The following is a 26,064-nucleotide window of genomic DNA, read 5'->3' on the forward strand; positions in this document are numbered from 1 at the left end:
CAACTTGCAGTGTTCTTATACCAGTCTAAGAAATCAAATAGTTAGTGAGGGAGTTAGAAATTTATCATAATAGAAGCGTAACGCATTGTTTAGAGTCCAGGTTTTGTGAGAAGTTTCATTAATTAGGGGCAACTGAGGATATTGGAGTGTAGCTGATTTGAAAACATCATGCTAATTCTTTGCTCAATCATGGAATCTCAGAAATTAACTTAAGTACGTTGTATGTGCTCCATTTTGCATCATGGGCATTTGAGATTTTAAAAAAAAATCTCCTGATACAGTTCAGGTGTTGAAAGTGGAAATCCATCTCAGTATATATAGTCTATAGAGTAGCTGAGAATGATGGAGGTCACCTGCTTAGTTTGTATAATTGTATATAGGGATGCAACCATATATGTAGTTAAATTGTTCGCTTGTTTCATGAAACATCAGGAAGATTCATTCTTAATTCTGCTACTAAGCTTATTTGGTATCATTGTTTCTGCACAGCATCATGTAACTATGTCATATACTATAAAATAATATTCTTGGAAATTTGCTTCTGGTAAAACTCAAAACTAGACTAATGCTGAACAAATTAGTCAAGCTATACAGTTTCATTCGTCTGCTCAACCTGCTGAAATGATGGATCCGCAGCCTGCATCTGAGATGCCCATGATTGTTATCTAGGCTTAGTGGTCCTATGGATTAATGCTTTATTTTCCTGAATTATCATTTTCCATATTTCCACAATATGTGAATGAAAAGTCCAAAGTCTTAGTTGATTTAGAAAGGCACTTGATTCTGTGATCTACAAGGATTTGAAAATTCTGTATGAAAGGCCATCAAGATTATAGAACATAAAGAACCAAGTGTTGACACATGAAATTTAATGAAATAAATCATCTTCATTAAATGATTAAATCGACCAAGACCGATAAAATTACACACATGGCCCAAAAGTCAACAAAGTTGGTGCGGATCCGAATAAAACTCGTGTCATCACATAATCGGATGATCGTAATCAAAGCTACGTGATTCCGACTTAAATCAAAAATTGAATGTCATTGACGATTCGAAATGGTAATCGGAGATTTGATTAAATTAATAAATTTCTTAACGATTATAATTAAGTTAATTATTTTCTGTTTAATTTAGTTATGAGAATAACTCATTGTTAAATTGATCAGAAAATACATATTGATTTAATTACACAATTAAAGAAATTTATTATTTTAGTGTCATTAAAATATTCTACAAAATAAAATCCTTGACACTATAAATACCCTTCTAACATGAAGAGAAGGAGACTTGAGAAGAAGAGAAAAAATCACTTGAGCAAGATCACTCTCGACAAATCCCGAAGTCTCTCAAGTCCACGAAGATCATCAAATCCACGAAGAATCATCAAGCCACCAAATCGCTCGTTCTTCATCAAATCCAAATCCAAACTCAAGTCCACGAAGAATCGTCAAGCTACAAAATCGCTCGTTTTTCATCAAATCCAAATCCAAACTCAAGCCTACGAAGAATCATCAATCTGCCAAATCGCTCGTTCTTCATCAAATCCAATTCCAAATCAAATTCAAATTCTCAAGATCAAGTGCATGTCACCCTTGAGTCAAGTCATATGTGGAGATAGAATCAGAGGAGTTCACAAATATTGTAACCCCGCGCTTGATATTCAATAAATCACATTTTATTTGTACACGTGTCTGCATTCTTGTTTGTTTTCATATTCGCGTTCTACACCAAGACAACCAAAGCAATCTGTGTCTAGTTTCCAAAGCTATTGAACAGAAATGATGTTCTTTAAAAAAAACAAACATTTTCATTTCTGCATCATCTAATTTTCCATGAAATTACGTCTTGAACAAGCCACTGGGCCAGAATAGCATGTTTGATTCTAGCAACTGAATATTAAGCGGGGAGGGTTGTTGTCAAGAAAATTCAAGAAAAGGCCAATACCAGATAAAGCCCTGCTAATTAACCTTTATGCACAAGGGAAGCTTCCTTTGAGTCTGTCTAAGACCTATGTATTACCCTTCAAGGTCTCATTTTCCAAATTGCCTTTTGGGTCAAGAATAACCTAAGCTCATCAGAAGCAATATATTAATCCTCCAGTAAAGTTTGGAACATCTACATTGCACTTGATATAAATTCACTAAAATTAAACATAGTTATAAGCCAGCTAAATTTTCATTAATCTTTGTGCAATCAAATGGATATAATCCACTCAAATCATTAAATCATCACCAAGATCATAAGGCTGCAAACATGGGTATCTAATTCTATTTTCTGTCTGTCCACATGAAAGTTGACATCTTTAATTTGACTTTGCATTTGCAGCATATATATATTTTCTAGTTTCCCACCACTATTATGAACTTGACCCGTCCTCCAAGCTATTATACTCACCATAAACCCTTAATCCCTTATGCTGTTTATTCAGAAATATTATATGTGGTTTACATTTCTTTATCCATAATACAATCATAGAGTAATCTCTAAGCTCAAGTGCTCAACATGTTACTCCTCAATTGATCTTTTTTTCAGCCTCCTCCTCCTCACCTCTCTTGCTCTAGAAATTATGAGTTTAGGAAGCTCAGTAAGGCTTTATTTACTATGCCTTCTCTGTGTTCTGAATGACCAGGGAATATCGATAACAGTGGCAGCGGCTAAGACTAATAGCCAGGTACATTCCTAATACATCATAAAATCTAATTAAGTGTGCATAAATGATCTTCTTTAAGCCTGGATAGGGAGTTCTGAAACTCCTGATACGGTGATACCTGCATATGTTCTTCAACTAATTGCAGGTTCATATTGTTTATCTGGGAGAGAGGCAACATGGCAATGCCAAGTTGATCATGGATTCTCATCATGATCTGCTTGCCACCATAGTTGGAAGGTATTAATTTACAGCGGAAATTGTTATATTGGATAAAAAGAAGTCGAGTATATATGCTGCAGTAAAACGTTTATGAGTTTATAGTTTGTTGCTTCTTATGCTGCAGTAAGAGTTTGGCCTCAAAATTGATGGTATACAGTTACAGACATGGTTTTTCTGGTTTTGCAGCCAAGCTTACAGAGACTCAAGCCCAAAAATGTGCAGGTATCTTGCTAAATTGATGAAACAAAGATATGTTAATTTGCAATGACCAGAAATTCATGTTATCTTCGAACTTTAGCTCATGTACTAGTAGTAGTCATTTATATGTATTGTTCTTAAGTTTTTTGTCATGAGCTGATTAAAATGGTGCAAAATCTGCTAGAGTTGCCTGATGTTGTTCGAGTCATACCAAATACGCTACACAAGCGTCTGTGCAGACTAGTAGGAGTTGGGATTTTCTTGGCCTCTCTCCTCACTCACCTTCAAGCAATATTATTCACAGCAGCAACATGGGTGATGGAGTTATCATAGGTGTTCTTGACACAGGTGACTTTCTTTCTTCCTCTCTTCATATTCATGCACACTTATACAAAACCGGATTCTTATGTATATTAAGTACAACGAGGACTTCAGCAGGTGTATGGCCAGAGTCTAAATCTTTCAATGAAGAAGGCCTAGGACCAGTTCCATCCCACTGGAAGGGTGTTTGTAAATCTGGGGAAAAGTTTAATGCCAGATTGCATTGCAATAGAAAAATCATCGGAGCGACAAATAAGATAGCAGGCGCTGGCGTTTTCCCAGAATTATGATCAAGGATTGCTCTATGAACCACCCTCGACGTTGGTTCAACGAGGGAATACTTGCTGAGTATGGACAGCCATTGAACACATCGAAAAGAACTGAATTCATGTCCCCAAGAGATGCACATGGACACGGCACTCACACTGCTAGCACTGCAGCTGGTTCTTTTGTGACTAATGTTAGTTACAAGGGCCTTGGTCATGGTACAATTAGAGGGGGTGCCCCAAATGCTCGATTGGCCATTTACAAGGTTTGCTGGAATGTGCTTGGAGGTGTATGCTCAGCAGCTGATATTCTCAAAGCTTTTGATGAAGCTATCCATGATGGAGTTGATGTATTGTCACTCTCAATCGGGGGTTCAATTCCACTCTTTTCGGATGTAGATGACCGTGATGGCATTGCAACTGGCTCCTTTCATGCTGTAGCCAGGGGCATTACTGTTGTTTGTGCAGCTGCAAATGATGGACCTTTGGCGCAGACAGTTCAGAACACATCACCATGGATCATAACAGTCGCAGCAAGCACCATGGATCGAGCATTTCCTACTTCCATAACTTTAGGAAATAACGAAACGTTCCTGGTACTATTTCCTTTCTTTCATTGTGTGGCAAGTTACAATTTTCGGTTTCTGAACCAAACCAATGGATTTTCTACAGCAATTTATAATTTTATATACTTAATTGCTCTTCTAGGGTCAGGCTATTTTTACAGGACAAGAGATTGGCTTTACAAGCTTGATATATCCGGAGTCTGAAGGGCTTGACCCTACAGCTACAGGGTACCATGATCTGAAAATTGTGATTACTTGCTTAGAGTAATGTCTCATACTGTATAATAACAGCTTATATAACATTACGATGATGTACCATTTTACAGTGTCTGTGAATCCCTCTCACTTGACAAAACCATGGTATACGGAAAGGTGGTTCTATGCTTCACTTCACTCGGTCGTAGGATAGATGTAATAACAGCTTCAGATGCTGTGAAACAAGCTGGCGGTGTTGGGCTAGTCATAGTGTCACGGGCCTACTTACTACGCAGCGGAATATGACCCGTGCGGCGCCAAGGTTACTCTTAACCAAGGCCAGCCTAACTCTTCATGCATTCATGATGCCAACTTTCTTTTCTTACTTGTGCGCCTCCCGTGTCATTCCGATCTTTCTCTCTTACATTCCTTGCTCGTGAGGTTCCACCAACGAAAGTTACTCACACATGAGTCTCACAACTTGTGACTTACCGATCACTTCCTCGTGTCATGGTACACTCGCCCAATAGATAGGTTTCTATGTCATCCCGGCTAATGCCAACCCCTTAATAACATGCGTGCACCTTGCACCTTGTAGCAAGCGGCATGACAGTAGGTCGAGACCTTGATGGTCCTCGCTTCCTTCTATCTGACCGTCCCTTGGAAGCATGCGCACGTTACTTGCCTCCTGAGCATCCATCCTCATGCTCACTCGGCATATAGTCATCCTTTGTCAACCCCTCACCCACGGGGTATTCATGTGGGCAACTCTGCTCTTGGGTGTTAACTTCTTGGGCGAGTCTCGCCTCCACGGCTCACCTCCCACATATCATCTGACATCATATCCGTCTTGCCAGCATACTCTGATTAGGCCACTTGCCCGCATCTGCCCATTATAGGCTTCTTCCTTCTAGCACGGTGTCGCCCTTCTGTGCTTGCTGACAACTCTTTCGTTTGGGCAAGGTCGAACCCCTAACCTATGCCCGCGTCGCTTTACTCCGTGGCTATTGCGCACCACGAGGTTCCGACACATCTTCCTTAAGCCCATGCATTCGCCCATGCCGCTGGCATAAGAATCTCCCACATACGAACCTCGCCACCCGCATGGACCCGCAATATCGGCATGCCGGCTAATACTGTCCATGAGACATCCTGACTCATGGAAACGCATGCCGCCACTCTTTGGCGACATCCGCCCGGCTCCTAGGTCCCCCAAGGTCCCCCAGGAGTGACTCACTTAATGCCCCATAAGGCCGGCACCGAGTGTGGTGGAGAGTCAGGCACCAGGTACCCCCCTATAAAGCATATTGGAGAAAACTATACTTGGCAGGAGGAAACATCAAATATCCGAGGAGGGGCAACTTCCATAATTAATTCATACAAGCTCATAAAAATATGCCGTCAAGTGTATTGAACTTGTTTCGACATCCCGGACATTTTATGTGTTCAGACTTTTCCCAAATTCCAAGCTTAAGTACCTCGAACCTAGAAGTTCGTCTTAATTATGAAACTGCCACATGAACATGCCATTGACAGCCAATCCGCCTGCAAACAGCCCGCATACTAGTCGCTCGACACCCTCTCTTCGGCATAGCGCCTAGGAAGTGTCACAATGTCACAACTATTTGTGCAGCTCGTGACACCCTCCCACACTTACAATGTCAATGCCCTTTATTGACATACGCCTGCACTAACTTTGAGTGCAGCGCGTGACATCCTCCCCCACTTAATGTCAATGCTCTTCCTTGACGTGCAACTCTTGTCCGCTTCTCGTTGTCTCTATAGGCTTGCTTAATATCATACTTCTTTCAATTACTGTTGTCCCTCCAACCTTGGAATCACATCTCGTGAAGACCTTCTCGCGCCCACCTATGAACTTGGCTAGTGCATGCTTGTCACAACCTTCTCGCGCCCACTCATGAACTTGGCAGCTGACACACCTTTGTCACAACCTTCTTGCGCTCATATGTGAACTTGGCAGCTGACACACCTTTGTGAACTTGGCAAATGACAATGTCTTCACTGCCTACTTGCGCTCATATGTGAACTTGGCCAAAGACAACCTTCAACATTCACTCTTGCATAAGTCATCTAGAGTTTATCAACCCTCGCCCGCCTTTCTCATTGCTCAATTGATCATGCCGACTTTCTTGATAGCATTCCCGGCTTTGTTTCTTAAGCTCTTCACTTGTCCACACTTGGGACTTGCCCCATCATCAAGGCAAGACATCCGGCACACTCGCAGTTACCCTCTTGGAAGTCTGCCGCGCAGCTATCGTGAGTCCTCATTCTATTCTTCACTTGTCCCACCTTGGGACTAACACTTTGTAGTGGCATGACCACCCGACACTCTCGCGGTTCCCATATGTGGGCTAGTCTGCCTTGCTTAATCACTCTATCCTCTTGGCCTCTTGTCTGGTAGTGTTTGCTTCTCATTCGCGACTTCTCTCGTAGCACTTGGGGTTCTCCCACACTTTCCTCTTGCTTCACTCTCTTAAAGCTCGATACGGATAGTGCCAGAAACTTTGTCTTCCCAAGCTTCACTCTCAAATGAGCACCTGATACTCCCACAACTTAGACAGAAGTGCGTCCCCCATAAGACGTTGCACGAGCTCGTCCCCCATAAGACATATCGCTCGCCCTCTGGCATTCAGTGTGTTTTTCTCAAGTGCACACCTAGGTAAGGCCACCCACTGCGACATTCATCCATCGCTCATTCTATTTGACAATCGGCCCTACCCGCTTTCATTGAATTCACCTTTGCCATCTTGGCTTTTCTCAAACTTGGCCACCGCGGCCTCTTGACATTTATTGACTCACACTCCTGAGTCCTCTAACTTTCCACACTCATGGCCACCACGGCCTCCTGATCTTGCTTGGCCCCTCTTGGCCTTTCATCTCACTTGATTGACCCAACTTGGTCGTATAGGAGCTCACTAGAACCTTCATCTACAATTTCTTATTTGCCCACCCTTGGCTTTATCTCTGACAACTCATGTTAACTCTCTGGCTTCATGAACTCGACCATCGAAGGAGTGATGCTAAAAACTTCATTGGAAATGCGCTCTCTCTCGGAGGCTTACAATCTCAAGGATCCTGCAAGAAATTGGCCTACTCTCGGTTGCTTACAGTCTTGAGGATGATAACAACTCACGACTCCCCTTGAGAAGTAGGCCTACTCTTGGCTGCTTACGATCTCAATGAGAAGGTCTGATGGATATGCTCCTTCGACTCTTCCTTGGACAATTCATCTAGTCCCCCACAAGTGTCAACTCATTCATACAAGGCACTTGCCTTTTCCTTCCTTGTTCTAGCTTGCTCATTTCTCAACCCAACACTTGGCCTGTTGTCGGCCATTACATAACTTCATAGGCTTGCATGGACAATGCAACCGCACCCACAATAGAGCCTGTCACATCCGTCTTCATCGCTGTTCAATTAGTATCTCTTTCAATCAAGTAATGTTCTGCCCTGGAAGGTCATTCACCACGAATCGACCAACCAGGCTCTCATACCAACTGTCACGGGCCTACTTATTATGCAGCGGAATATGACTCGTGCGGCGCCAAGGTTACTCTTAACCAAGGCCAGCCTAACTCTTCATGCATTCATGATGCCAACTTTCTTTTCTTACTTGTGCGCCTCCCGTGTCATTCCGATCTTTCTCTCTTACATTCCTTGCTAGTGAGGTTCCACCAACGAAAGCTACTCACACATGAGTCTCACAACTTGTGACTTACCGATCGCTTCCTCGTGTCATGGTACTCCCATGACACTCGCCCAATCAATAGGCTTCCATGTCATCCCGGCTAATGCCAACCCCTTACTAACATGCGTGCACCTTGCACCTTGTAGCAAGCGGCATGACAGTAAGCCGAGACCTTGATGGTCCCCGCTTCCTTCTATCTGACCATCCCTTGGAAGCATGCGCACGTTACTTGCCTCCTTAGCATCCATCCTCATGCTCACTCGGCATATAGTCATCCTTTGTCAACCCCTCACCCACGGGGTATTCATGTGGGCAACTCTGCCCTTGGGTGTTAACTTCTTGGGCGAGGCTCGCCCCCACGGCTCACTTCCCACATATCATCTGACATCATATCCGTCTTCCTTCCTTCCTTCTTTCTAGCACGGTATTGCCCTTCCGTGCTTGCTGACAACTCTTTCGTTTGAGCAAGGTCGAACCCCTAACCTATGCCCGCGTCGCTTTACTCCGTGGCTATTGCGAACCACGAGGTTCCGACACATCTTCCTTAAGCCCACGCATTCGCCCATGCCGCTAGCATAAAGATCGCCCACGTATGAACCTCGCCACCCGCATGGACCCGCAATATCGGCATGTCGGCCAATACTGTCCATGAGACATCCTGACTCATGGAAACGCATGCCGCCACTCTTTGGCGACATCCGCCCGGCTCCTAGGTTCCCCAAGGTCCCCCAGGAGTGACTCGCTTAGTGCCCCATAAGGCCGGCACCGAGGGTGTTGGAGAGTCGGACACCAGGTACCCCCCTATAGAGCATATTGGAGAAAACTAGACTTGACAGGACGAAACATCAAATATCCGAGGAGGGGCAACTTCCATAATTAATTCATACAAGCTAATAAGAATATGTCGTCAAGTGAATTGAACTCTTTTCGACGTTCCAGACATTTTCCGTATTCAGACTTTTCCCAAATTCCAAGCCTAAGTGACTCAAACCTAGAAGTTCGTCTTAATTACGAAACTGCCACATGGACATGCCATTGACAGCCAATCCGCCTGCAAACAGCTCACATGCTAGTCGCTCGACACCCTCTCTTCGGCATAGCGAATCTTAGCTGGATACACTATCTTCTTCCTTGGTACCCTGTTGCTAATTATTGTGAGTACTATTACCTACACTACCCCTTTCTCCTGCCTCTACCATGCCAATGTTTGACCTCAGTTTTCCTCTTCTAATTCATCATATACATTGATTTAGTTTAACTTCACTATCATATTTGTAAAAGGTTGATTTTGCTACGTCTGGTAGTGGAGGAATTGGATCTTATATTGGCATATGCGCCATCGTTGGTGCATTAGGGGTTGCAGGTGCCCATGTTGAAGGTGGGATAGTTGGTAACCTATCTTTTATGTGCCCTGAATTCATCCAGGTTGGTTTTCTTTTCACAATTTTTCAGCATTTCTTGTTTTCTTCTCAAACTTATACTATTAGCCTAATGACCTATGTTACAGTACACTTAATTGATGGTTTGCTTCTGCATTCTGCAGTCCTTATTATCTAGTTTGTCTGCTAGCTGCTGGTGCTATAACCTCAGTCTTGAGGCTTATAACAAAGGCGGTCTTTGATAAATACAACAATGGTCTTCGCAAGGGGGCGAGAATGTGACTGTCACTACTTCACTTATATACCAAATGGTGGTTCAGTTCAATCAATATATAAAAATTTCCTTTATATTGATATCAAATTGCAGTGTTATTCCTGTCGGTCTCCACATTCATTCAGTTCGTGTGCATTCTTCTGTATGCAATTTACTTCCCTAGATTGCCGATAGTAAAGTACTACCGCTCAAAAGCAGCCTCGGAAGGCTCTAAACTGTATCAGCTGATCTTGCAACTGCTGGCGTCCAAACAAAAGCAGATATTGAAGTATACATTACAACTCTACATAATATCGCAAGGTGTCTTCCAGTCAAATCTTTCTAATTGCTAACTGACGAGTGTCTCAAAATGTCACAGGTCCAAACCAATGCTGCTCTTCCACAACGATTGAGCAATAAGCAGTTGTTCTATCGAAATCTAGATTATGGACTTGGCTTGTTTTTGACATATGCTCAACATTATCAATATTCCCCGGTTTCCTATATGAAAATACTCAAAACCACAAGCTCGGCTCATTGTAAGTTTTAATGTCCTTTTCTAATGAGAGAATTCATGTCAATCATGTGCATATATTGCATTACATTACATGTACGTACTACTGTAAGATTGGTTTACATTTAGATTGTGTTGATCCTTACGGTGTTAGCTTGTGAACAATTGATCAGGTATCCGCTTGATCTGATCACAGTGTACAATGTGGTGGATTTGACATCGAGGTACATACCTCTTGTGCACTGTCTGAAGATGGAATCAAGAAAGGGTCTAATGATTGCAATTCTATTGCGAATGCTGTTTGTTCCAGCATTCTACTTCACAGCAATATATGGTGACCTGGGATGGATAATGACGCTCACATCATTGATCACTCCTAGGATTTTCAAATGGCTACTTCACTGTTTTTGTCATGATAGTGGCCCCCAAAGCTAGGTTACCAGGTAAGTAGTCGATGTGCTGGTGTGATTCGTAAGTCTAGTCTCTTTTATTCTTCTTGGTGGATTCACATAAAAATTACGTCTTCTGATTTATATGCAGGGATCTGAGCAGAATGCCTTGGGTAATTTGCTTGTATTGTGACTTTTCTTTGGCGTATTTGCAGGGCTGTCCATCAACTGTTTATGGCTAGCTGATTAGTGAAGACTAATTTTGTGTTTCTAGATTCTGCTTAAACGAAGACCACACAGCAGTAACTTGCTGGTTCTATGGTATTTAGTATTCACTAATCGTTCAGAATGATATGTGAACTTTCCTCTTAGCAAAATACAGATATTATTATCCAGATACCAGATTAGTATTCTTAATTTGTGTTTAAGAAACATCAAATACATTTCTGTCTTAAAATCACGAGAGGTATGTTCAAGACTTCAAGGGAGTTCCTACGGCTACAAAAAAAGTCGTTCTGGTGTCGATGGATTTGTATTCACCATTCAGTTGTAAGGGTATTTGAGCGGATTGTGGATGATAATGACTAATGAGGCAAATAAACACATTTCTTGAAGAACCCAAGACTCCTTGCAGCGCAGAACACATGTATTATTATGATATGCAATCCAATAAATCTGGTTTCAGCATATATAATTCACCCGAGGTTCTTTTATGTGTTATTCTTTATTGGATGGCAAGATATATACAGCTGCAACTGGTGTGAGCAATGTTTTTAAAGACGAAAGCGAAGGCGATTAGTTCAAGCCTCGCGAGGCGAGAGTATCAGTACGCTAAGGTGATTGTCTTTCTAACAATTAATTTTTTAATTAGATATATATATATATATATATATTTTATTAGGAAATAATAAATTATATATATATATATATATACATGGCGTTTCAGGTGCGGACGTCTCGATTCTGGCGACGGTAGCCTGTAACGATGCGCCGGACCAGCACAGTCGCACTACCCACCTCTCGGCGATCCCGTCTGTGTCGGCAGGAACTATATCGGCACAGACGTGTGACGGGACCGTCGGGAGGTGGAGAGTGCAGCTGTCCTTACGTAAGGTACGGACCTGAAAATCTTCATATATATATATATATATATATTTGAAAAGTAAACCCAGCCCAAGAAGAAAACCCATTTAAAAGGCCCATATATTTGACCTTTATTGTGCAAATGGTGTATACACGTGATAATCTAGGCCTCACTATTTAGCCTGCGGAGACCTGTAAGCCCGATGGGCTTATACCCGGCCTGGCTCGTGAGAAAACCCGCCAAAATCCGCTTCTGTGGGTAGAGGGCCAGACTTAGTTTAGAAGTGTGAAATCTGGCACGACCCACCAAAAGCCCGCAAGCCCGGCCCGTAAAAACCCGCTAAGAAATAATATATTATACATATATCAATTATATGTCTTTTTTGTAATAATTATACATAAAATATTATATATGTTAATAATACTTGATTTAAAAGTTTATATTATAACTTTATACTAGATTTAAAATAAAATTGTAACATTATAAAACAACTATATGAAGTAAACTTCTCGGGATTAATCGACACCAGCTGATGTTATCGGTACTAATATTTAGAGACTATGTTAGAACTTCATCTAATTCGGACATCGTCTGACTGTCAGAATTTCCGATAAACCGAAAACACCACTAATATGCCCTAAGAGATGACTCATTAGCAGGATGCCAGCGTCGAAAGCTTTTTTTGGCATATATAAAATCATCTAATTTTTGTCACCGATCGTGCGCGGTCGCACGAAAGAAACTCATTTGAGAAAGCCCCGGTCAATGAAGTTTTAATATGTCAAAATGTCTTTTTTTTGTTGACCGTAAGTACGGCCGGTCAAATTATGTCCAAAACGAAAGAATTTTTTACGGGGTCCCTAAATATATATACCGATCACATCTTCTGGTGTCGATCGACTGTATTTAGAACCGGATTTGTCGATCGCCAAAGTGTCTACTAATGTATCATAACCTTTATACTAGGTTTAAAATAAAGCTATCGCATTATGAAATGACTATATGAAGGAAACTTCACGGGATTAATCAACACCAACTAACATGATCGTTACTTATATTTAATGACCCTGTAAAAATTTCATCCAATTCGGACTTCGTTTGACCGTCGAAATTTCCGGTAAACCGAAAACACCACCAATATGCCATAAGAGTGGACTCATTACAAAGATGTGAACGCCGAAAGCCGTTTGCATATCTGAAATCACTTAATTTTTCTTACCCATCATGAGCGGTCGTATTGAGAAAACTCATTTGGCAAAGCCCCGGTCAATTGGGTTCGATATATCAAAATGTTTTTTTGTTGACCATAGGTATGAACGGTCAAACCATGTCCAAAACGGACGAATTTTTAACGGGATCCCTAAATATATATACATATCACATCTACTGGTGTCAATTGACCATATTTCGAACTGGAGTTGTCGATCGTCTAAGTGTCTACTAATGTATCATAACCTTTACATTAGGTTTAGAATAAAACTATCGCATTATGAAACGACTATATGAAGGAAACTTCACGGGATTAATCAACACCAACTAACATGATCGTTGCTTATATTTAATGACCCTGTAAAAATTTCATCCAATTCGGACTTCGTTTGACCGTCGAAATTTCCGGTAAACCGAAAACACCACCAATATGCCATAAGGGAGGACTCATTACAAAGATGTGAACGCCGAAAGCCGTTTGCATATCTGAAATCACTTAATTTTTCTTACCCATCATGAGCGGTCGTATTGAGAAAACTCATTTGGCAAAGCCCCGGTCAATTGGGTTCAATATATCAAAATGTTTTTTTGTTGACCATAGGTACGAACGGTCAAACCATGTCCAAAACGGACGAATTTTTAACGGGATCCCTAAATATATATACATATCACATCTACTGGTGTCGATTGACCATATTTCGAACTAGAGTTGTCGATCGTCTAAGTGTCTACTAATGTATCATAACCTTTATATTAGGTTTAGAATAAAACTATCGCATTATGAAACGACTATATGAAGGACACTTCTCGGGATCAATCGACACTAGCCGATGTGATCGGTATATATATTTAGTAATCCTATAAAAATTTCATCTAATTCGGAACTCATTTGACCGTCGAAAATTTCGGTAAACCAAAAACACCACTAATATGCCCTAAGGGAATACCTATTACCAAGATGCGAACACCCAAAGCCGTTTACACATCTGAAATCACCTAATTTTCGTCACCAATCGTGTGCGGTTACACCAAGAAAACCCATTTGGCAAAACCCGAGTAAATGGGGGTTTTAATATATCAAAACACATCTTTTTTGGTTGACGGTAAGTATGGATTGTCAAACCATGTCCAAAACAGAGGTATTTTTTACAGGTTCTCTAATTATATATACTGATCACATCTGCTAGTGTCGATCGACCATATTTCGAACTGGAGTTGTCGATCACCGAATTGTTCACTAATGTATCATAACCTTTATATTAGGTTTATAATAAAACTATCGTATTATGAAACGACTATATGAAGAAATGAAATCGATCGACACCATCCGATGTGATCGGTATATATATTTAGTGAGCATTTTTAAATTTCATCAAATTCGGACCTCGTTTGACCGTCAGATTTTCGGTAAAAAAACACCATTAATAAGCTATAAGGGAAGACTCATTACCAAGATGCGAATGCCGAAAGCTGTTTATATATTTAAAATCACCTATTTTTGTCACTGATCGTGCGTGGTCGCAACGAGTAAACTCATTTGGCAAAGCCCAGGTCAATGAGGTTTTATTATGTCAAAAAACACATCTTGTTTGGTTGACCGTAGGTACAGACGGTCAAACTATGTTCAAAACAGACAAAATATTTGTAGGGTCTAAATATATATATCGATCACATCTAATGGTGTCGATCGACAATATTTCGAAACTAGAATTTATTTGTGAATTTTTTAAGAATGTTTTCTAATAATTCTTTTATTGTTCCAAACCTTTAAATAAAATATATTATATTTTTTTATAATACAAGTCCGCAAGACCCGGCCCGTAAAAGTTCGCAATGCCCGTTTTAGGTGGGTGAGATTTGATCTTCATATTTATAAAAATACACTAGATCCGACCCGTCAGTTATTTAAATGTACTAAGTCCCAGTCCCGGCCATCGACGAGCCCTAGATAATCCCATGTTAATTAAAGATACGACGTCGTTTCCGGGTGAAGAAGAAAGAAAACATCATCTTCAACCTCTCGCCTTCCCGCACCGCACCTTCGCCTTCTGCAAAAACCGCCGCCCCGACGCCTGTGTTTGGTCAGGCGAGGCTTTTCTCTCCCGCTCCGCACCAAGGCGCGCATCATTTGAAAACAGAGGGTGTGAGCATGTTAGCTGGAACACCACTATTGACGTTGTGTCTATTTTAGCTCAATTTGTATGCTTCGCCTTTGTGTAGTGTTAAGTTGCAGATTTGCAGATGTTGATTTTTTATATATATACAAGAAACCGACCATGCAGTAGTTGATTTATTAGCAGAGAGAGAGAGAGATGGCAGCAGCAGAGGAAACCAGTAAATCATCTGAAGCATTTCCAATGAAAGGTGGAGATGGACCAAACAGCTATTTCAAAAACTCCATTTATCAGGTTCAGTTCATTTGTGTTTTCTGATCTAGTATAGCAGTTTAATCCCGTACATTTTGTTTGTCTTGCTTTCCAAAGCTGAAATAACTAAGAGCCTTGATCTATTTGTAAAGAATCTTCTAATGAAAAGAAAAGAAAAAATTATTTGCAAACCTCAACAATGATCTCATCTTTCCCAATAACATATGTACATAAGTGGTTGCGATTTCTGCTATAGTCTCCTTACCAACATTCAATCATTTTACATATGTTTACCATGGCCAAAAGCAGAATATTAGATAAACTAGAAACTTCTGTTAGTTCTGTAGGTAGACCAGTTAAAAATTTATGAATCCCCTATCCTGCTTTTACAGAGAGGAGCTGTGGATGTTGCAAAGCAAATTCTAAACAATGAAATTGCAGAGAAGCTTGATGTAGAAATCTTGTTACCCTCAAACACCTTTTCTCTTGCAGATTTGGGTTGCTCAGTTGGGCCCAATACATTTTCTGCAGTTGATAACATACTCGAAGCTGTAAGACTCAAGTATCAATGTCAAGGGCTGGATTCCCAAATCCCTGAATTTCAAGTTTTCTTTAATGATCACACCCTAAACGATTTTAACATGCTGTTCAAATCACTCCCTCCGAACCGGCAATACTATGCCGCGGGCGTGCCAGGTTCTTTCCATGGTCGCATATTTCCTAATAATTCCATTCACCTATTTCACTCGTCTTCTACCAACCATTGGCTTTCCAGAGTGCCAAAAGAACTAGTTAACAAAAACTGCCCTGCTTGGAATAAAGGAGAAATTCATTACTCAAATTCCACAGATGAAGTAGTGAAGGCTTATGAAGCTCAATATGCAGAGGATATGGAGTGTTTCTTGCACACCAGGTCACAAGAGATTGTGTCTGGAGGACTGATGGTACTTATCATTCCAGGTCGCCCCAATGGCACCCCTCATTCCAAAACTCTGCCAAATATGATGCTACAACTCTTGGGGACTTCCCTCATGGAAATGGCTAGAAAGGTAAGCAATGATGTACCGCTACACGTTTGAAACTAGTATATATATATACTTCTAGCTGAATAGTCTGCTATGATCTTGTTGTGCACTGAAAATTAGTCTGTAAAAACCAGCAATGAGAGGAACTTTTTCCTTGGCATATGATTCCTAAAACAGAAGGCATACATTCTTATTATTTCAGCCATGTATTATTTTTGTTTGTGCAGGGAGTTGTTGTAGAAGATAAAGTGGACTCGTTTAACATACCTGCGTATTACATGTCTCCCCAAGAGTTGGAAGCTGCTGTAGAACGAAATGGCTGTTTTAACATAGAGAAAATCGAAAACTTACCGAGTCCCTTGGGAGATGGCGCTGCCATTGGAACTCGAGTATTAGCATATCATATGAGAGCTGCCTCGGAAGGACTCATCAAGCAGCAATTTGGAGAGGAAATATTGGATGAGCTGTTTGACTTGTTCTGTAAGAAACTTGAACAGAAGCCCTCCATCTTTGAGTCGGGGAAGGGAATTTACTTTCTCGTTGTGCTGATGAAACGCATGCCAAACTGATTCAAGTTGCTCAAGTAAATGATTTGTTTTTTTCAAACCTATCAGAGGTGAAGAAAGACTCACCGTCACAACTGAAGTGCAGCTGTGAAGTCTGTGCAACGAAATGAATTGATAAACTTATTTTAAAATGATAATTGTATTCAAATTATGAATTACAAAGGAAACAAAGGCTATTGTTTTGCAAGCATATTGTTCTTCATTATAGAATGAGCATTTTAAAGGAAACAAAGGCTATGAACCATAAGATTGCAAATGCGAGGTTGGCAGGACCAAATAAGAACTTGAGCAGAAAACTGAACCCCAACTTTTCCCATCACTCACCTGTGTTGTCATCATCTCTCTCCTTTTTCAAGCATTATGGGTTTGTACAGGAAAGACCTTTCGTCCCCAAATAATCCTGCTTTTCCTTGAAAAGAAAGAAAAGTCCCCACTAATCAAAGGCAAAAGCATCACTTATGAGTTGTGGGCTGGGAATCTCACAGCAGGGCTTTGGTAAAAGGCAGCCAATAAACGTTGTTTTAGGGACCTACATCAATACAGTGCAACACTACAATCATTCTTCACTTTTAAGTACAAACATAAACACAGAGCCAAAAATACCTATTACACATTAAGCGTGCATATCCAGAATATCAGACCAAAAGATCCAGAACAATAATTTTTGTTATTCGTAGACAATCCTTGAAATCAGATATTAGACTCTTCGAGATTAATAAGAATGTGGCCGCTACTGCATTTCCGCAAGCCCTCTAATTTTATGCTTGCCACTACGAATCATGGTTGACAACATGGAAATCACAAGTGTTTGTGCCCTACAGTTCGAGTTGACAAAATAAAAAGCTGGGGAAGTGTAAACAAATTATGAAAAAATTAAGCAAAACTCGCTATCCAATAATCCAATATGATTTGCTCACAGGACATACTGCTAGCTTTATGTTAAGCCTGCATTAGGAAATATTGCCCTTTGCGTGTTTCTTTTACTGTAAGCGCCAAATATATTTTCAAATACATTAATTGTTGCTTTTCAATAGATTGAGAATTAAGGGGCAGTACTACAATACAGAAAAGACTTTCTTGCTTTCAACATGTTCATCATATTATAATATGCAAGTGCAAGGATGACTAGCTTGGTAAAGTGTTTGCTGACATGAATGAGTATAAGTGGTACCTGTGGGCTGTAGGAAATCGTAGGAGCTTTCTCTCCAATGTTGATGGATTCCAGTACAAGAAACATGACTTCTGCAAGAAAGAACTACTCTCTGGTAGTTCTGGCTTTCATCTTATTTCAGCATCATCTGTATAGATTAGTCAAGGCCACAAGTCAAGATTGTAAAGTGAGTGTCTCTCCATTATTTCATGTTTTAGCTCCAGCTCTATTTTCATTTTTCTTTCAAGACAAGCGTTTGACAAGGGATTGTTTCAGGTGCACATTGTATATTTGGGAGAAAAGACACATGACGATCCAGCATCCACAAAAAAGTTTCACCATAAAATGCTCACAGACTTGTTAGGAAGGTATAGGATTCATTCTACAGTCTCAGTCTACACTATCCTTGTCAATATGGCTCAAAAATCAGTCATAAGAATATATTTTTCATGTTGAAGCAAAGAAGCTGCATACAGTTCCATTCTCTACAGCTATAAGCATGGATTTTCTGGATTTGCTGCAAGATTAACAGAATCTCAAGCAGAAAAAATTGCAGGTAACTATTTAAGATGAATATTGTAGGATATAGCTAGCTGATTTAGCACCAATTCATGTCTATCACCATAAACTGCAGAGTTTCCAGGAGTTGTCCAAGTGATCCCCAATCGCATTCACAAGCTCCATACAACCAGAAGTTGGGATTTCATTGGAATACATCATCATTCTCCAGAAAATCATTTAACAAGAAACATGGGAAAAGGAACCATAATTGGTGTCATTGATTCAGGTAATAAACCTGTTGATGAATGCTAGACCAGTAGACTTCAAACAGCTCTTAAACATATATTTAAACACCTGTGCAGGTGTTTGGCCAGAGTCTGAAAGTTTCAATGACGAAGGCATGGATCCTATCCCATCACAGTGGAAAGGAATTTGCCAGCAGGGTGAGTTCTTTAACTCCACACATTGCAACAAGAAACTTATTGGTGCTCGCTGGTTCTTAAGAGGAGCGCTTGATGAATTCAGAACACCATTTAACAAAACTGACGGAGTAGACTTTCTGTCACCGAGGGATGGAATAGGCCATGGCACTCATACAGCCTCTACAGCGGCCGGCTATTTCGTCAAAAGAGCCAATTATAGAGGACTAGCTTCAGGATTAGCCAGAGGAGGAGCACCTCTAGCTCACTTGGCAATTTACAAGGTTTGCTGGGCCAATAGAGGATGCACTGATGCTGATCTTCTTAAAGCATTTGACAAGGCCATTCATGATGGAGTTGACATTCTATCTGTTTCTTTAGGGAATGAGGTTCCGTTGTTCTCTTATGTCGATCTACGTGATACAATTGCAATTGGTTCCTTTCATGCAACCATGAAGGGGATTACAGTTGTTTGCTCAGCTGGAAATGATGGTCCTACCTCGCAGACTATTGTAAACACTGCACCATGGCTCATTACTGTTGCAGCAACCAAAATAGACAGGGCATTTCCAGCTGCCATTACACTTGGAAATAACCAGACTTTTTGGGTAAATGAGATGATCCTTGGAACTAAAGCTGAAAAAATGAAGCAGCAACTTACCAAATTTTGGAAATGTCATCTATTTCAGGGCCAATCTATTGACATTGGAAAGCATAACCATGGATTTTCAGGCCTCACATACTCCGAACGCATAGCGCTAAACTTCACAGAAGAATCAGCGTGAGACCTCTCTTCCTTCGTTTTGGTTAATATATTATCTTATCCTTGTATGTACACTGTGTCACAATATTCCATGTTACTTCAAGCAAGGATTGTCAGCCTGGAAGTCTCAATGCAACATTAGCCTCAGGGAAAATAGTACTATGTTTCTCCATGTCAAATGAACAAGACATTGCTTCTGCATCAGCTATAGTGAAAAAAGCTGGTGGAATTGGACTAATATATGCAGAGTTTCCCAATGATGGGCTCGTGTCATGCGAAATTCCATGCATTATCGTAGATTATGAAGTAGGAACACAAATACTTCTCTACATCAGAAAAGCAAGGTAAGCTCACATAACAACAATGTTCTCAGAATATTTAGAAAACTGATATCTCACTATGCTATGAAGGTACCCAATTGCCAAGCGCAGTGATCCAACCACTGTTGTTGGAAAATGGGTCTCTCCACAAGTTGCTACTTTCTCATCTAGAGGACCTAGTTCCATAACACCAACAGTTTTAAAGGTAGAAGCTCATACCTATTTCTTCAGCCTAGTTACTTTCACATCAGAAAAATAAATTACTTTCTCATGCGTGCTTTATATATGTAACAATGACTTCTTGTTCCAATACCTGATTCGATGAACATAGCCTGACATAGCTGCACCAGGAGTGGACATCATAGCTGCATTTCGACCGCATGAGAAAAAACAAAGCAGCGGTTATGTTTTGCTATCAGGAACTTCAATGGCATGTCCTCATGTGACGGGAATTGTAGCTCTCATCAAATCTGTACATAAATATTGGTCTCCTGCGGCAATAAAATCAGCTTTAGTCACTACTGGTGAGTGAAACCCAACTTTCTATTTTATAGTGAAAATTATAAATCCATCCCCATCTAACTTACAATGACCATTTCACATCTATGCTAATTGCAGCATCCCAGACTGGAACAGATGGGACAAGCATTTCTGCCCAAGGCCTAACTCGGAAGGAAGCTGACCCGTTTGACATGGGTGGAGGGCATGTGGATCCCAACAAGGCAATGGATCCCGGGTTAATATACAATGCTACTACAAACGACTACATTCAGTTTCTTTGCTCCCTGGGTTACAGTAGTGCATCACTTACTAGATTAACCAAGACTACCATCAACTGCATAAGAAAAGCTGATGCAATGAACCTCAACCTCCCTTCTATCGCAATTCCAAACCTCAAAAGAACCTCAACGGTGACAAGAACAGTGACAAATGTGGGAAAGATTAATTCAAAGTACAAGGCCATGGTGCAGGCTCCTCCTGGCGTAAAAATGACAGTAAAGCCTCAAACTTTAAGTTTCAATAAAACCACCCGAATCCTTTCCTACAAAGTTACCTTCTTCTCAACTCAGAACCTGAATGGAGGTTACAAGTTTGGGAGCCTAACATGGACAGACGGTGAGCATCTTGTCAGGAGTCCTATAGTTATTCGTATGACCGAATTTGAATCACATGCTCATGTATGAAATTACCTCTAGAAAAATATGGCCAAGTATCTATCTGTGAGATGAAAAAAAAATTCTCCCATGTGTTTAAACCATAGAAATCATGCATGAACTTCAAAACTATCTGAGTAGATCAAGCAATTCAGTAATTGAAGAGCATTACGAGCATTAGCTAATGCAACAGCAAGTTCTGGGTTTTGGCAGAAATTCTGCACTGGCCAACAGCTGTGGTGGTTTCTTTTCCTACCATCTAGCTCACTGGGTATTCACCGTACTTAAACTTTGAAGCATTGAATAAAGATTGTGCCTTTTACTAGCAATGGTGGTCATCAACGGCGCAGCATATGCAACTCAACAATACGCGTTAGCTAGCTTTGCTAGGCACTTCATCAAACAGTTGGTGGGCAGCATAAGAACGATTTAAAATTTAGCACAGAGAACAAAGAAAAACACTAAAATTGAAGCAGAACTGCAGGTGTACTGGTAACCAACGTTAAATAGGTCACAAGTTTTTTTTTGTTTTCTTGATACAAGAAAGAAAAACCTGGAACGAAAATTCGAGAGAAGGGTCACCACGCCAACTGATTCGAATGAAACATTGACAACTAAAACACAGATTAAACTAAACACAAAGAGTAGCTTGATTCTATTAGCTAATGTCACGGAAAATTCTACGAAGCACTCCATTGTATATAGACACTAGATTGTGTATGTACAAAAAAATCAATAAAAAATATTGACCTTAAAATGTAATAAGAACCACTAAATTTTAAAAATTTTAAAGATTTTAAGCTCCATACGAACCAACCTAGACAAATCTCTAACGTCCCTACAAAATATTGACCAGACGGCATCATTAAAAAAAAATCATATAACAACAAAAACAAAAAATTGAAATGTCTCCAAATATAACCGGGAATAAAAGCCATGTCAGCCACGATCCGCGTACTCCTTCGTTGCGCTATATTAGCCGTCGGATAATGAGCTAAGCTCATCAAAAATAAAGGACATTCACGCGGATCGACCTTTTCAGCCGTCGATGCATTCAATCCAATTGAGTTTCAAAAGAGGGATCAAAATTGAGGCGGCAAAACCAAAAACCAAAAATCCGAAATCAAAAATCAAAAATCAAAATCAAAATCAAACCTTTCCCTCTCCTATATATAAACCCCCTCTACCCCTTCCAACCATCATCATCTACCAAATTCACTCATCTCTGAATTTGAATTGCATACCAAATCTCGCCCAGAAAAAAATGTCAGGAAGAGGAAAAGGAGGGAAGGGTTTGGGGAAAGGAGGAGCGAAGAGGCACAGGAAGGTGCTGAGGGACAACATCCAGGGCATCACCAAGCCGGCGATTCGGAGGCTGGCTCGCCGTGGAGGAGTCAAGCGCATCAGTGGGCTTATCTATGAAGAAACCAGAGGGGTTCTCAAGATTTTCTTGGAGAATGTGATTCGTGATGCTGTGACTTACACTGAGCACGCTAGGAGGAAGACTGTGACTGCTATGGATGTGGTGTATGCTCTCAAGAGGCAGGGCCGAACCCTCTATGGTTTCGGTGGTTAGATTTCGAATGTGTAGGATCAATCTCTGTGTGGGGAATATTGTATGCATTTGTTAAGTGGCTTAGTAAGTTTGAATTTGTAATCATATGATTGTTTGAACTTTTGATGGATGAATGCATTACCTGATTAGATTGTTAATCTATGTCTTCTTGCTCTGGTCGACCCAATTGTCTAGACATTCACTATGAAACACATTATGGCAATTGCCCTGTTCTTTGACCTCATGGCTGCCTTCTAATGCAATCGTAGCGAATGTCCCATACCTTCCTATACAATGGTCCAAAAATATTGTCTGGGACTACAAGCCATGTAAATCAAGATAAAGTTGAAGGCTTGAAGCTGCAACTGCGGATTAAGTCACAACTTTTGTATCTGCTGGTTATCACGAACTTGTTAATATTTTATGAAAACAACTCTTAGCTTTTGTGTATATATACTCAATGGCGATTTCAAAATTCCATTATCAAAAATAATCTCTGCTTCTTATCAAATCAACAAAAATAATCTCTGGTGATAAATCCATCATACAATAACTATTGAGATATTGGAGAAAATTTAACATATAATTATTGTATTTTTATACAAGTTAAAATGACCATATGTGTAGTTTTCATAGATGTGACTGTTTTGGCTTGTTTAAGGCATAATAGTTGCAATGCCACATATGGTAGATTTAAGTTTTTTTTTTTAAGTCATTCATCATTTGATCGTAAATGAGTTTAAAAAACAAATGAAGTAATTTAGAGGTGTTAGTGAAAATTTTGCTTCTTTTGAGAAATTTAGTATACGTTTGGTACTACTTAAATTTGTGACATTATATAATGAGTTGACAATAAAATTCTCCACGGTCTCGCACCACACCTTCTGATGTGTAGTTTGTGGCCTTTTGTGCTTCAAACTTTTGCTTTAAAAAAAAAACTAAATTAGTTTAGCTTCATGTCAATCATCTCTCTACTAGAAGTTGCTCTGAAGTTTATTTATCCATTGCACTGGAACATTCAATAAAAATAAAGGGCATGAGGTTCAATAGTTCAATCATACCAATGGGACAATGGGTAACAAAATCCACAAGCACACGACGTCGTTTCCCTCTTCCAGATAGAGATGGGGCCGCCCGGCGTTGTGGAAGATAGAAATCACAGAACACAGTACCGGGGTTCTATCCAAAACTCTCCCCTCTGTGCTCTACTCACTGAACCCAACCTCCACCAATGGCGTCCTCCATTTCCGCCTCCCAACACCTCCTTCCCTCTTTCTCCTCACCCATCACCACTAATCCCGACTCCACCAGGTCTCGGCCGCTCTCCTCTTCCCTCTGGGGTTCACCCATCAGCGTCAGCAGCTTCTCTTCCACCCTCAAACTCTCCCCCAACTTCCAAACCCGGCGGAGCCTCAGTGTCATTGCAATGGCCCCACCCAAACCCGGCGGCAAAGCCAAGAAAGGTAAAATTCCAATTGGTTTAGGCTAGTTTGGAACCAGATATTCTAGTTCGTTTGTTTGATGGGTGTTTGGTTTTTCTTTTTTTGCAGTGGTGGGAATGATAAAGCTGGCGCTTGAGGCAGGGAAGGCCACTCCGGCGCCGCCCGTGGGTCCCGCGCTGGGTTCGAAAGGTGTGAACATCATGGCTTTCTGTAAGGATTACAATGCCAGGACCGCCGACAAGGCCGGTTATGTCATTCCCGTCGAGATCACCGTCTACGATGTCAGTAACGTTTTGCTGTTGTGGATTTTGTTGTGTTGGGTTGCGTTTGCAAGATTGTGACTTTGTTATCGGATTTTTTGTTGGCTGCAGGATAAGAGTTTTACTTTCATTTTGAAGACTCCACCTGCTTCGGTCTTGCTTCTTAAGGCTGCCGGTATGCCTTCTTTGATTTGGTTCTCTTGAGTTCTTTGTATAGAGTTTTGCTCAAGCATTAACCTATAACTGTTGATTTGATAATTGCTAGTCTGCTAGTAGATATACAAGCTTGGTTTGTAACTTGTACCTCCAATGTTGTTTGCTGAAAAAATGTTATGTAAATAAAAAAGAATGAAACTTGAAAGAGAATATTGCAATGTTGTTTGGTGAAATGTGGTATATCATCAAAAAGAATAAAACTTCAGAGGGAATATTGAAGTAGACCTAAGTATAAAGGTTGTTCATGTATTCATTGCTAACCTACATACACGTTTTTGGTTAATGTGGGGACTGAGGGACTGCTGCCATGAGTTGGGTAATGAGTTTATATCTACCATTGAGTCTTTGTGTAGTATGTCATTGGAGCCAAAGACTTCAGCAGCTAGTGTGCTGCTATTACATTGAAGAATTAAGAATTTACATGGGCTAAAAGCTATTTCTGGTATGCGTTATTTCTTATGATAAAAACCAAGTGTGAGAGTAGTGGTTACCCTTTGAATATCATCCTTGTTTTGACCGGTTTTGTTTATCCCTGTCACATAAGTTATTCATCAAGTCATCACCTCTGTTTCCAGCACTGTCACTGTCACAGGTTGAACTATAATAACTTATCATTATGGACTCATGGATTGCTGTCTTATATTAGTTCACATTTGAACCAGTCGCATATCAGTGTTCCTTTGTTAGATGGCATTCATTGCCAGCGTTTGATATCCGTAATTGTTACAATATTAACTTATTCTGTGTTATGTAGGAGCTGAGAAAGGTTCAAAAGACCCACAATTGGAGAAAGTAGGGACGGTAACTATTGACCAGCTGCGTACAATTGCACAAGAGAAGCTGCCAGACTTAAACTGCACAACTATTGAATCAGCAATGAGAATTATAGCCGGCACAGCAGCTAATATGGGGATCGATATTGACCCTCCTGTTCTCGAAAAGAAAAAGAAGGAAGTTCTGCTGTAGTCCAGTAGTCCTGTTCAACATTTTGTTTCCTTGCTTAGGCTTTGTTCTTAAAATGATATTTGTAAGCTTTTAGAGGATCGATGCAACTCAGAATGTAATACCATCATTTCTTGTTGCTGGATGTAAATTTCTTTAACAATATTGCACTGCATTCTGTATTATGATTCTTATTCCAATTTGAACATAAAAAAACGTAGTTCCCAATCCAAACCAATGGTTGTAATGATTTTGATTACGTTTTACTGTTCTGTTCGAACATCACCATCTGCACTGTTCGAACATCACCATCGGCACTGTTTGAAAGAAGTTTAGGGTCTCCTTTTACTTGAATGCTACGAAAACCTTTTGCTCTATGCTTGGCCAAGGTCTTTACGCAGAGCTAGAGCGTCACCTACTATAACCAATT

The 26,064-nt window shown here is 40.4% G+C and overlaps 5 protein-coding genes and 1 pseudogene across 9 annotated transcripts; all 6 read left to right on the forward strand.

Annotated features, from left to right (window-relative positions):
- The first annotated feature begins 2,438 nt into the window (after positions 1-2,438).
- LOC126796334 (subtilisin-like protease SBT3.5) lies at positions 2,439-9,347 on the forward strand. Its single transcript, XM_050523141.1, is given in 9 exon segments — positions 2,439-2,674; positions 2,799-2,890; positions 2,997-3,094; positions 3,255-3,298; positions 3,301-3,418; positions 3,509-3,638; positions 3,710-4,253; positions 4,366-4,451; positions 4,550-9,347. Coding segments are annotated over 9 exon segments (1,392 nt in total). The 5' UTR covers positions 2,439-2,569; the 3' UTR covers positions 4,725-9,347.
- Positions 8,803-11,309, forward strand: LOC126794169 (equilibrative nucleotide transporter 3-like; annotated as a pseudogene).
- An 88-nt stretch (positions 11,310-11,397) lies between these two features.
- On the forward strand, positions 11,398-17,214 carry LOC126796336 (loganic acid O-methyltransferase-like). Of its 3 annotated transcripts, none has more exons than XM_050523143.1 (5): positions 11,398-11,498; positions 11,609-11,775; positions 15,253-15,363; positions 15,714-16,370; positions 16,574-17,214. In XM_050523143.1, the coding sequence occupies exons 3-5, from the start codon at positions 15,268-15,270 to the stop codon at positions 16,913-16,915; spliced, it is 1,095 nt and encodes a 364-aa protein (XP_050379100.1). In that variant the 5' UTR covers positions 11,398-11,498; positions 11,609-11,775; positions 15,253-15,267; the 3' UTR covers positions 16,916-17,214. The 3 variants fall into 3 exon arrangements, with proteins under 3 accessions (XP_050379100.1, XP_050379099.1, XP_050379101.1); XM_050523142.1 differs by having other exon boundaries at positions 15,256-15,363; XM_050523144.1 differs by lacking the exons at positions 11,398-11,498; positions 11,609-11,775 and adding an exon at positions 14,960-15,154.
- Positions 17,215-18,123: 909 nt separating this feature from the next.
- Positions 18,124-21,398, forward strand: LOC126796333 (subtilisin-like protease SBT3.10). Of its 3 annotated transcripts, XM_050523139.1 has the most exons (10): positions 18,124-18,249; positions 18,339-18,430; positions 18,521-18,618; positions 18,697-18,849; positions 18,926-19,590; positions 19,672-19,763; positions 19,850-20,089; positions 20,156-20,270; positions 20,397-20,589; positions 20,684-21,398. In XM_050523139.1, the coding sequence occupies exons 1-10, from the start codon at positions 18,127-18,129 to the stop codon at positions 21,247-21,249; spliced, it is 2,337 nt and encodes a 778-aa protein (XP_050379096.1). In that variant the 5' UTR covers positions 18,124-18,126; the 3' UTR covers positions 21,250-21,398. The 3 variants fall into 3 exon arrangements, with proteins under 3 accessions (XP_050379096.1, XP_050379095.1, XP_050379097.1); XM_050523138.1 differs by having other exon boundaries at positions 18,148-18,249; positions 18,926-19,763; XM_050523140.1 differs by having other exon boundaries at positions 18,231-18,249; positions 18,526-18,618; positions 18,926-19,763.
- A 1,042-nt stretch (positions 21,399-22,440) lies between these two features.
- On the forward strand, positions 22,441-22,932 carry LOC126794252 (histone H4). The gene has a single exon (XM_050520919.1). The coding sequence runs from the start codon at positions 22,484-22,486 to the stop codon at positions 22,793-22,795; it is 312 nt and encodes a 103-aa protein (XP_050376876.1). The 5' UTR covers positions 22,441-22,483; the 3' UTR covers positions 22,796-22,932.
- A 999-nt stretch (positions 22,933-23,931) lies between these two features.
- On the forward strand, positions 23,932-25,917 carry LOC126794748 (50S ribosomal protein L11, chloroplastic). The gene is made up of 4 exons (XM_050521520.1): positions 23,932-24,237; positions 24,325-24,497; positions 24,588-24,651; positions 25,447-25,917. Exons 1-4 carry the CDS (start codon positions 24,006-24,008, stop codon positions 25,656-25,658), a joined length of 681 nt encoding a protein of 226 aa, XP_050377477.1. The 5' UTR covers positions 23,932-24,005; the 3' UTR covers positions 25,659-25,917.
- Positions 25,918-26,064: the final 147 nt, after the last annotated feature.

Source organism: Argentina anserina, chromosome 5 (assembly GCF_933775445.1).
Source record: "Argentina anserina chromosome 5, drPotAnse1.1, whole genome shotgun sequence".
NCBI classification, from domain to species: domain Eukaryota; kingdom Viridiplantae; phylum Streptophyta; class Magnoliopsida; order Rosales; family Rosaceae; genus Argentina; species Argentina anserina.

What these genes read in the sequence shown, in the direction of transcription:
- LOC126794252 (XM_050520919.1), top strand. Translation starts at nt 22,484, where the DNA reads ATGTCAGGAAGAGGAAAAGGAGGGAAGGGTTTGGGGAAAGGAGGAGCG.
- LOC126796336 (XM_050523143.1), top strand. Translation starts at nt 15,268, where the DNA reads ATGGCAGCAGCAGAGGAAACCAGTAAATCATCTGAAGCATTTCCAATG. An exon ending in TCAAAAACTCCATTTATCAG is followed by an intron (nt 15,364 to 15,713) that starts GTTCAGTTCATT and finishes CTGCTTTTACAG; the next exon opens with AGAGGAGCTGTGGATGTTGC. An exon ending in TCATGGAAATGGCTAGAAAG is followed by an intron (nt 16,371 to 16,573) that starts GTAAGCAATGAT and finishes TTGTTTGTGCAG; the next exon opens with GGAGTTGTTGTAGAAGATAA.
- LOC126794748 (XM_050521520.1), top strand. Translation starts at nt 24,006, where the DNA reads ATGGCGTCCTCCATTTCCGCCTCCCAACACCTCCTTCCCTCTTTCTCC. An exon ending in CGGCGGCAAAGCCAAGAAAG is followed by an intron (nt 24,238 to 24,324) that starts GTAAAATTCCAA and finishes CTTTTTTTGCAG; the next exon opens with TGGTGGGAATGATAAAGCTG. An exon ending in CTTGCTTCTTAAGGCTGCCG is followed by an intron (nt 24,652 to 25,446) that starts GTATGCCTTCTT and finishes TGTGTTATGTAG; the next exon opens with GAGCTGAGAAAGGTTCAAAA.
- LOC126796333 (XM_050523138.1), top strand. Translation starts at nt 18,148, where the DNA reads ATGACTTCTGCAAGAAAGAACTACTCTCTGGTAGTTCTGGCTTTCATC. An exon ending in AATTGGTGTCATTGATTCAG is followed by an intron (nt 18,850 to 18,925) that starts GTAATAAACCTG and finishes ACACCTGTGCAG; the next exon opens with GTGTTTGGCCAGAGTCTGAA. An exon ending in CTCTACATCAGAAAAGCAAG is followed by an intron (nt 20,090 to 20,155) that starts GTAAGCTCACAT and finishes TATGCTATGAAG; the next exon opens with GTACCCAATTGCCAAGCGCA.